Here is an 11,469-nt window from a genome sequence, read left to right on the forward strand (position 1 = left end):
TAATTAACACATGTATTTGACCAAGAAATCATGGGTTTGAAAATCCTCCACCTCACTTTAAAAATTTACACCTATAATCATTAAACAAATTATTTTAATTTTCCATTAAAAAAAAGAAGAAAAAGGGAAAAAGAAAAATCTTTTTTTCCCACCTTGAAGGAAGGGTCAAGGAATAATCTCTCTTCTGGCGATGTGAGTTTAATTTCTTTTTCCTTCCTTCCTTTTCAACTTTTTCTTAAAAACAAAACCTTGTTATTTCATATGCCACTAACAAATTTAACACAAGGGATTTAATTTAATAATTTGCCTTAAATTTTTTTGGTTTAAATATTATTTTTCAATTTTAATTCCTTTTAGTTCATCTACCCTCCAAATGCTTATTTTATTCTTTGTAATTTCGCCTTTTGTTCATCTTGATCTATAAACTTTGTGACCATTTTTTATTTTAATCTCATTCTTCCAATCATAATTTTAACATGATACTTCACTCACTAATTTTTTTAATATAGACATGTAGCTAAAATTTTACAAATATTGATAAAGTGGTTACTTTTTAAAAGTATAGAGACCAACATAAATGTTTTGAAAATACAGGAACCAAAATGAACTAAAAGCAAAACTACATGGACCAAAATAGTATTTAAACATTTTTATTTGAATATTTGTAATGGATAATTTTTTATTTTTTTTTGTCATATTTACTCATATGCAACCCGTTTTGAATTTTGTACATATGGCAAAATATTTGAATTCTTATTTAAGATTTTTGCTTATTTCAATTTTACCTCAAGTTTATATAGTAACATAATGACATATCAATTATTGATGTACTAATATATTAGTTATTGATATAACTTAATATACCTCGTATTAGGTATATCAACATTTATACAAGGTATATCGTTATAACCTATTTATCTTTATATTAAATACAAATATGTCAAATAGGAGAGTAAATTGAACTTTTTTTTAATTCTTACAAAATTGAAATGTGGTTACACATTTTACGAATAGCTATTAGTTTTCTGCTATTTTTTCATGTGTCGTTTTTTATTTTTAAACCTGCTCATTTCTCTCCAATTGAATCCCACCGTTGTCATCATCGTTTCCATTTCCGACGTCGTTTCTATCCCTATTCCTCTTTGTTGGGAATCTCCCCAAATTACCGAAAAGCCCCTCCATGTCCTCCAAAGTCCTTCCTTGCGTCTCGGGAAACACGACGTAGAAGAACACACAAGAAGTCGCTGCTATCCCCGCAAACAGGAAAAACGCCCCGCTGATGGTAATCGCATTGGACAGGGACAACAATGTCATTGACACCACCCCATGCGTCACTCTGTTTACGATCACTCCCGCACTCGCTCCCTGGGCGCGTAGCTTCAACGGGAAAATCTCCGAGCAATAGACCCACGTGATGGGGCCCACTCCAATAGAGAAGAACGCCACGTAGGCTAGTACCATCGCAATGCACAGCCCTACCGCCCACGTGAGCTCCACGTGCGAGTGGCGGTTGATTACCATGAGGCCAAATCCCAATACCGCGAGAGATATCATATTGCCAGTGACGCTAATGAGGAGCAACAGTCGCCGTCCGATCCGATCCAGTAAGAACGTGGCTACTAAGATGAAGACCATCTTGGTGAATCCGACGGCTACCAACGCGAGTAGCTTCTCGCTGTCGGATTTGATTCCGGCCATCTCAAAGATCATCGGGCTGTACGAGAAGACGGCGTCCAGGCCGGAGGTTTGCTGGAAGAAATGGAGTCCGACGGCGGCGATCAAGATGTGGCGAACGGACGGCGTCGGGCGGAGGAAGAGCTCTTTCCAGACTTCCTTTGTGTGGCTTCCACGTGGCGAGACTTGAAAGGGAACGACGTCGTCGGAGTAGTCGGTGGGTATTCCGACGACTTCTTTGATATTGGCGAGTCTTTGTTCGGCCTCTTCCAAGGAGTCTGAGGTTTTGTCGATAACCCACTTGGCCTTTCCGATTTGGCCTTGCATCACAAGCCAATGTGGCGACTCTGGAATCATAAAAACTACGATGATTAAAAGCACCGACGGAAAAACGCTGATACCGAGCATGCATCGCCACCCCAGATTCAGCGGGAGCTTAGAGAAAGCCAAGTTCGAGATATACCCCAACAATACACCAAAGTTGATGAACACCTGCATTTTAAATACTATTGTTTATTTTGATGCTACTAACATTACTATGCTTTGAATTGAATTTGAATTTTACAAATTAAGCAGGTATGTCATATTAAAGAAAAGTTAAATTATATAACATATCCCTATCAAAAAATGTAAAAACAAGACGTTTTATAAAATATTAATGAGTTTTCAAATTTTCAATAATGTTAATGATAAAATTTCATCCTAAGTGATAAGTAAACAGTCGAAAATTCAAACAGTATGGACTAAATTACTGGTCCTCACCTCCGGTAACGAGGTGAAAAAGCCACGGGAGGAGGCCGGCGAGACCTCGGCGGAGTAGATGGGAGGGAGGACGAAAGCGTATCCGACACCGAGACCGGCAATGAAACGGCCGAGCATGAGGGAGGCGTAGCTGGTGGCAAAGCCCATGAGAAAAGCTCCGGAGAAGAAGATGACGCCTGCAAGAACCATGGTGTAACGGCGGCCGATGAAGTCGGAGGTTCTGCCGGCGAGGGCAGCGCCGATTAGGACGTAGAGGTTGATGACACCCACAAGAACTTCCACCGCCACGTCTGAGATTTTGAAATCATCTTTTATGAATATCACTGCTCCATTCATTGCACCTTCCTCTGTTCTTCGAACGAATCAAATTATTTTCTTGTGAAAAATAGAGCGTGAAAAACAGAGCGAAATTTCTCACCGTAACCCAGTAAGATGGAAGCCATGGAAGCCAAAACGGCATACATAAAAGCATATTTGTTTCTTCTGGGCTTCTCCGGAGGCGGAAGCCCAGATTCTGAAGGAATTTCCCGGCCAGGCTCACCGGAAATTGCATAAGCTCCATCTCTCCGGTTGCCCGTCTGCATTTATGACTTTTCGAGACTACAAAACTGAATCTGTACATTAAATATTATTACTTTTCAATTAGAAAAAAAAAAAAGTATTTGTGAGTTTGAAGTTTGTTGGTACCACTACATGTTGCTTTGACTCAGTCTAGAATAACTCGGTCTTTGCTTGAATAGTCATTCTATATTTGAAACTATATTTTACATTACAAAAATTTACATATAATTTCAAATTTGATTTTTCAAAATTTAAACCCTAAAACTGAATAAGTTAACAAATGTCATCTTAAGTTAAATAGGTTACGATATGAAATGATTTTATATATTAAATATATATCACTATTACACTACAAGCATAAAACCATTACAATCTCTCTTTTTCTCTTTCTAATTTTCCACTTTGTGCCCTTTCTATTTTCCTTTGCTAAACTTGCCCATTTCTCTCCAATTGAATCTGATCACCATTCTTCTTTCCATTTACGACGTCGTTTCTATCCCTTTTCCTCTCTTTGGAAAATCTCCATAGCAAATTAGCCCCTCCATGTCCTCCAAAGTCCTCCCTTGCGTCTCCGGAAACATGACGTAGAAAAACACCCAAGAAGTCGCCGCTATCCCGCATAGAGGAAAAACGCGCCGCCGATCGTAATCGCATTGGACAGGGACAAAAACGTCATTGTCACCACCCCACTCGTCACTCGATTCACTATCACTCCCGCACTCGCCCCTTGGGCGCGTAGCTTCAACGGGAAAATCTCCGAGCTGTAGACCCACGCGATGGGACCCATTCCGATTGAGAAGAAAGCCACGTCGGATAACACCATGGCAATGCATAGCCCTATAGCCCACGTGAGCGTCACGTGGGAATGCTGCTGAATTATAGTGAGCCCAAAGCCCAAGGTCAGAAGCGATACCATCTTCCCGGCGACGCTGGTGAGTAGCAACGGCCGCCGTCCGATCCGGTCGAGCAAGAACGTCGCCACCAAGATGAATACCGTTTTCGTGAATCCGACGGCCACCGTCGCGAGTAGCTTCTCGCTGTCGGATTTGATTCCGGCCTTCTCGAAGATCCGCGGGCTGTACAGAACTACTGAGTCGACGCCGGACGCCTGCTGAAAGAAATGGAGTCCCACGGCGGCGATCAGGATGTGACGGACGGACGGCGTCGGCCGGAGGAAGAGCTCCTTCCAAACGCCCTTGCCGTGGCTGCTGCGTTTCGGGACCTGAACGACGTCGTCCGTGCAGGTCGCCGGAATCCCGGCGGCTTCCTTGATATCGGCGAGTCTCTGTTGAGATTCTTCTACAGAATCCGACGTTCTGTCGAGGACTCTCTTCGCTTTTCCGACTTGGCCTTGCATCACCAGCCACCGAGGAGATTCCGGCATCAGAAAAACCACGACGGCGAGAAATACAGACGGAAAAACCCCGATTCCGAGCATGAATCGCCACCCGAGATGAAGCGGGAGCTTAGAGAAGGCGAAATTCGAGATATACCCCAGCATTATTCCGAAATTTATGAACACCTGCGAAGGGATTTACAGAAATTTAGTAATCTAGGGTTTAAAAAATTATCCCCTGTTTCTGCGAGGAATTAGTGTACGGACCTCGGGGAATGAGGTGAGGAAGCCGCGGGAGGAGGCCGGAGAGACCTCGGCGGTGTAGACGGGGGAAATCATGAGGGCGTAGCCGACGCCGATGCCGGCGACGAAGCGGCCGAACATGAGGAAGGCGTAGTTGGTGGCGAAGGCCATGAGAATGGAGGCGAGGAAGAAGATGAGGCCTGCGAGGACCATGGTGTAGCGGCGGCCGACCCAGTCGGAGGTTCTGCCGGCGGCGGCGGCGCCGATGAGGGCGTAGAGGTTGATGACGCCGATGAGAACCTCCTCCTTGACGTCGGAGATTCTGAAGTCTTTTTTGATGAAAATGGCGGCTCCACTCATTACGCCAACATCTGAACTCTTTCCAAAACCAAAAACCGAATTAGATTAAGATTAAAATTAGTGGGGGACCCAAAAAGAAGAACAGTTGATAGAAGAAGAGGAGTTAAAAGAATTTTGCTGACCGTAACCGAGCAAGATGGAAGCCATGGAAGCCAAAATGGCACACATAAAAGCATATTTGTTTCTTTTGGGCTTGTTGGGAACTGAAACTGCAGAGGGTTCATCATCTTCCCGGTAACCCATTGTTCAGAAAGCTTTAATTTTGCGGTTTGGAGTGAGAATTCTGTGTTATGTTTATATAGAGAGAGAGAGAGGTGGTTATTGCTGCGGCGAAGCCAATGGCTGAGAGTTTCAGTGGAAGTGAAAGAGAAGAACGTGGCCATGAAACAGTGATAACGACAACCATGCTTCTGCAATTCATTCTTCTTAATCTTTCCAAAATTTTACTCTCCATATATTAAAGATTCTTAATTACATCGTTGCTACCTAAACAAAAATTTGTGAGCTTTACAGTGGGTTGTTAATAACATGAATATTATTCGGTGGTTAAGTTCTTGTTTCTTTTGTAAAATGAGATAAACTTGAAAAGAAATTTAAATAAAAATGATATGTTAAATTGTCATTTTAATTAAGTTTCAATTAGATTAAATCTCTCGGGATTGTTTTTATTATGGCCAGTGTTAATAGTTTTATTAGGACTCATTTACTACCGTTCCCATTTCTTATTTCTTTTGTTTTCAATTTATTAAGAAATTTAAGTATTTGACAAGTATTTATGTTCGTTTGTTTCTCGTTTTTTTTAAACATTCCCAAAATTATATAGAAATTTTGGAATTATAAAAAACGAGTTTCTTGTTGTTTTTTTTTAATTTATGTTTCCAATTTGTTGCCACATAAATAAATATTTTATTTTATTATTTTTAAATATATGGGTGTTGGGGTCGTGCAAATTCTATTTTGTTTATTTGAAAAAAAAACAAAAACAAAAATGTTGCCCTTGATGACCTGATTCTTTGACTTCGGTTCCAATTTCGTCTTTAATACCAATCTAAATTATTTTTTATATGCTAGGTAATTTATAGTTTATTTTCATAGACTATCTACGTGGGAGTTTTAAATGCAAAAGAAATCTTATACTTTAATAATTGATCTCCACTCCCACATATTGTACTAAAAAAATTTTTATCCCCTAAAATTTAACATTATAAATAGTTTTGAGGAAAAAAAAACTATTTTGAGAATAGTAACTAACAACAATCAAAGTTTTAAGTGTCGGTGTTGATTGAAATGTGGATATCTCAATTTCATAAAAATATTGATGTCAATAAATATTTCAAAAAAAAATTAAAAATAAAAAATTGTTAAAATATTTAAATTAACAAATAAGCTTTTCACCCCTTCTAAATAAATTTAAAAGAATTAATATTAATATTATATCTATAATAATGATATTTTGTCGATTTTTTTTATAATACTATAGAAATGTTGATTTACCTTCATGTTTATATCAAACTTATGAACATATGAAAATATTTATGTCAGAAAAAAACCCAACAACAACTATTGATATATATAGTTTAACTTTTCCATAAATTTGGAGAAAGTGAGAAACAAAAATTTCCAACCTCATAGATGCAAACAATTGAACCATCCCTATCTTAGAAATTTCAATGATTTCAAGAAAGAAAGTGTTTTACAAATTTGCACTCCTTTTTTTTTATTACACTTTTATCATGATTAAATTTTGTATGGTTTAAAAAGGTTTACAACTCTCCAATCATATATAGGTCCACCCCCACCTAGTTAATAACAAATTCAATGAAAAAAAATGTTGCATGCCAATAAATAGAAACTTTTATTTGTAACTTGTTTCTATAATATATATATATATATATATATATATATATATATTAGGCAATGTAACTTGTTTCTATTAAATGGAAAGCATTAGAAATTTTTTAAAATTGAAAATTTTAATGTGATTCATTTATGTTATTAGACAAGGACTTTTTAGTAACATTTTTTTTTTTTGGATAAATGCATTATTTTCACAGAGTGATTACAATATTTTTATTTAAAAAGAGAGAACTTAAACTATGGAACAAAAATAAAGTTTGTTAAAAGTGATTTTATTTTCAGATATATACTAAATTTGTAGTGCTTCAAGTGGTAAGTCATCCATGGAAAATCAAACATCTTATTTATTCAATATAATATATATTAAAATATAAAAATATAAAAAAATTGGATTACATGAGTTTTCTTGGTAAAATGAATTTTTGCATTTATTTTATTTTTCTACTTAAATTTTTATGTCATAAACTTAAAAATTACAATAATTATATAAGTTATAAATTTAAGATTAAATCGGATGAAATTAACCTTTAGAGCCAAAAGAAAAAAAAATTCCTTTCTTAAATTTTATTTAAAAAAGAAGAAATCAAAAGATCAGGTGGGCGACAAGTTCAACACACGTGGCTTTGAAATTTTGGGATTCTAAAGTCCCTCTTGACCCGCCACTTTCTTATGTCTTTTGGATCTTCCGTTTAATAATTTACATTTGACCGTACAAATGACAAAACATATATATACACACACACACACGACATTTTATGAATTTCTTTTAATTTAAAAGACGAAAATTTGAATCTCTAATCTTTGCTTTAATTAGTTAAGATTTAGGATATATTTTGACAATGTTTTAATTCTATAAAGAAATCTATGTATTTTACGACTCGTTATGTTTTTTATTTTTTATTTTTTTGGAAACTTTTTCAAAATTGTATACAAATTTTGAAAACAACACAAACATTTTTTTTTAAATTTCTGGTTTCATATCATTTTATTTTTCTTTATTAAAAAGAAAGATAACAAATGGAAACGCTAACAAAAGAGCCTTTAATTGCAACTTTCAATTTTGTAAATAATATGACTCTCAACTTTCAATTTTGTATATAATAAATATGTGAATTTAAAAATAAAATGACAGTTAGGTTAATGACCGATTAGTTTCAAAATTGAAAATTTAGAAAGATCTGTTAAATACAAAATTAAAGAAGTCCTCTATGAAATTACAACATTTGGGTGTAAATTCGAACTCACAATTTCTTGTACATTGATACTTAAATGGTTGAACTATATTCACGTTGGTTGTGATAGTATTAAAATTAAGTTGAAATTATACGGAGGAAATGGGTTTTTCTATCCTACAATAAATTTTCTACATTAAAAAAGTTTGTTTCAATTTAAAAAATATAACATTATTTTTAAAATGATTTTCAAAAAGATTCTAAGAATTTATTATGAAGAATTGACGTAAGGTACTGTCGCACTCCCAAACACTTTTCGTTTCAAGTCTTTTTCTTTTATACTCAAAAAAGAAAAAAAAAAGTATTCTTAATACGTCATTTTTTTAAGTGGTCGACATCTTTCCATCTCACGTTTTTCAACTTAATTATCTCTTGCAAGAAAATTTTCATTGATGTCGTCATAGATTTGTTGATGAAAATTTCAATAATATTTTTTATGTTAATTATAATTTTATAGTTTTAGTGTCAATGTTATGGTTTTCTTAAGATAATACATATCTCATATTTATGACGAAAATATAATCCATATATTTGTTAATTTATTTTTAAGCAAGATTAATAAAAATTTCTCTTTTTATTTTATTTTATTTTTGGTTGCTAAAAAGATTTTGGTGTAAAATGGAATTTGAGGTCTTGCTCTTCCATTCTCCTTCTTTTTGGGGAACCCACAAACTCCAACATGACACATGTGATGCACTCAATAAAATTTTGAATTAATTTTAAGGCATGATTTTATTTTTAAAAATAATATTGAAAAGTATTTATTTGTAATCTTTGTGCTATACCATAATTTCCATTTTAGTAGATAATCGTTCAATAATTAATTTGGAAAAGGAAGAAGAGGAATGTATTGCCTACTCTGATTAAAAATATTACTTTGTTAAGATAAATTTACATATTAGACCCTGAAATGAGTAGGAGTAGATCGAGTACTTAATATTGTCGTGGAGTCGACGACCGTGTTTGAAACGGTCAATTGTTATAAGTCTACTCTTCCTTCCTAGAAAGACTTTTATACTTAGCTTAGTTCGAAGATAACACAGAGCAATTGATGGCTCCTCCAAGAAGTTATTCTAGATACGAAGTAACTAAACAATAAAATAGATAAATAAACCTCTTTTAATTCATATAAAATCTTTAATTCTCATCTTTATACTAAACCCGCTAATAACAACTTAATTGATAAATTTCAGTTGATTATTCAAAGTTTTATGTTTATAATTCAAATCTCTTAACCCAAATGCACCAACTTTTTTTTTTTTTGAGTCAAAAAGGAACAGAGACTAAACTTACCCAACATCTTGATATTTGATCACTTAACCTTTTTTTTCCTTTTTTTTTTTTTTTTCAGTTTTCCAACCTCTCAAAACCTAACTTATAACTGTAGCAACCAAGACTTTTCCTTGTACTGAATCAGATGACTACCATGTTTCAAAGCAACTAACTCAAATAGTAAAATTTGCTAGATGCTTTCTTGAATTTTCGAAAGTAAATTTCTATAATCAGAGTTCGTTGTTTCGGTTGAGCAATATAGTGATCGGCGTAGGACTTGAACACAAAATTTTATGGAGAGTGGAAGGAGAAAGTCTCTATTTACATAACATAAAGGATGGGAATGAAGAGCGCGCGCCCAGCCCATGCATCCCAAGCAGAGAGCTGACCTAGAATGCATGCGGGATTCATAGCAAAAGATGCCTCAAAGCATACGACCACAAAAAAGATGAGGGCAGAATTCTCGGAGCGAGAGGGAGAACGAGGGTTCCTATCTGCTTCGTCCTTTTTTTCTTTTATGTTTTTATCGAAATGAAATTGAAACTCTTTTGTTATGCTCGCGTAGGGGCGCTCACATTTTTTGGCTCTCTTCGTTCCACTACTCTTGATTGGCGCATGGTTGGTGATACCACGAAGCTTCATGCCTTAACTTTCCACTACGTCTTCCAAATAACTGTCACTTACCTTTCAATCTTTCTCAGATTATCTAGATAAGGATTAGGAAATAAAACTTTGAAAATTGTGATTTTTGAGCTACTTAGTCATATATATGAAACCTAGAAGTCTAACTTGTGCAGTATGTGTTTGGATATTATGCAAAATAGTAAGTTGGTGACAACTTAGATTTGTGTAATCTATATGCAACAAAATAATTTCACATCAAATTTATGTACTCTACATTTTTAAGTTTGTGTAGTATGTCTTAACTTTTATGATAATAAATTTAATGTTAAAATTGACTCACTTAATTGGGTATTATCACGTGTCAATCCAAACATATAATTTGAGTGGATAAAGACACTTATTACCATCCATATAAAGTATTATAATGTTCAACATGAACATAACTCAATGTTTAACACATCTACCCCTCCCTAAAGATGTTATCGAGGCAGAACGTGATGGGTACGAGGACGACTTCCCTATCTTCGCCCCCATTTCATTCCCCATACGTGAAGGCTCCAATAAAATTTCACGGAGATTAGGATAAGGACTCCTGAGAAGTATTCCTCGTAATTTATTTATTTATTTATTTTTGTATAGAAAAACTCATTTAACAATCCATTTTATGCCTTAATTTATAGATGACTTAATTGAAGAAGAGGGGTATAATTCAAACATGATCTACATTGATGCTGTAAGCATTATATTTGGTTTTCATTCATATGTATATAAATGAAAATTTATAGATACCTTTTACTAAACTATGTCAATATTTAAAATTTACTTCATGGTAAAAGAATAATATCAGCCACTCAATACTATTTTCGAAATTTTTGAAATTTTACTATTTATACCATTTCAACATTTTACTTTTCATGAAAATTTGTCCCAAAAAATAATTAAAAACTAGAAAATTGCATTGAGAGTGAGTTCATCCAAATCATCCATTTCTTGGGCTCTTACGGGCCGAGGAAATTTTGGGCTTTCTTCGACTCTATAGTCCAGCCCACATCATACCAGCGTGAACTTTCTAGCCCGCAACATTAAAAGACGTGATTTAAAAAATTAACAATAATTTAGAATATCAAATTTATGTTTATATTTATTTTCCTTGTGCTTTTTAACCTTTATTTTAGTCCTTCGACGTTTAATAGTTTATTTAGTTTCTAAACTTAAAAGTCTTCGTTTACTTAAAAAAAAAAGAATTATAATAAAATCAATCAAAATAAAACTTCTTTGATGATGTTTACTATAAATTTTATGAAATCAAAATCAGAAGTCTAATGTCTAAAATCGGAATATGAATAAAGTATATAGCCAAGTATATCTATATCTTAATATTAACAAAAAAAATAAAAATAACTAAAAATAATTAATTATTAGAACAAACATCATTAATATAAAATATTATTAAATTTTATTGTTCTAATGTTTAATAGTAATGATTTTTTTAACAAACTTACTAATATTAATCAATAATAACAAAGTAAGATTAAAAATTGATAAATT

At 34.2% G+C, this 11,469-nt stretch overlaps 2 protein-coding genes across 2 annotated transcripts; both read right to left on the reverse strand.

Moving 5' to 3' along the window:
- Window positions 1-890: 890 nt before the first annotated feature.
- LOC111008040 (putative polyol transporter 1) lies at window positions 891-3,157 on the reverse strand. Its single transcript, XM_022280636.2, has 3 exons — window positions 2,855-3,157; window positions 2,437-2,783; window positions 891-2,166 (listed from the first exon to the last, which is right to left on the reverse strand). Exons 1-3 carry the CDS (start codon window positions 3,018-3,020, stop codon window positions 1,057-1,059), a joined length of 1,623 nt encoding a protein of 540 aa, XP_022136328.2. The 5' UTR covers window positions 3,021-3,157; the 3' UTR covers window positions 891-1,056.
- A 128-nt stretch (window positions 3,158-3,285) lies between these two features.
- On the reverse strand, window positions 3,286-5,387 carry LOC148211668 (polyol transporter 5-like). Its single transcript, XM_088122827.1, is given in 5 exon segments — window positions 3,286-3,512; window positions 3,515-3,613; window positions 3,616-4,519; window positions 4,601-4,947; window positions 5,059-5,387. Coding segments are annotated over 5 exon segments (1,560 nt in total). The 5' UTR covers window positions 5,180-5,387; the 3' UTR covers window positions 3,286-3,423.
- Window positions 5,388-11,469: the final 6,082 nt, after the last annotated feature.

Source organism: Momordica charantia (assembly GCF_013281855.1).
Source record: "Momordica charantia cultivar OHB3-1 chromosome 4 unlocalized genomic scaffold, Mcharantia_2.0 BLBB01000004.1, whole genome shotgun sequence".
Taxonomy (NCBI): domain Eukaryota; kingdom Viridiplantae; phylum Streptophyta; class Magnoliopsida; order Cucurbitales; family Cucurbitaceae; genus Momordica; species Momordica charantia.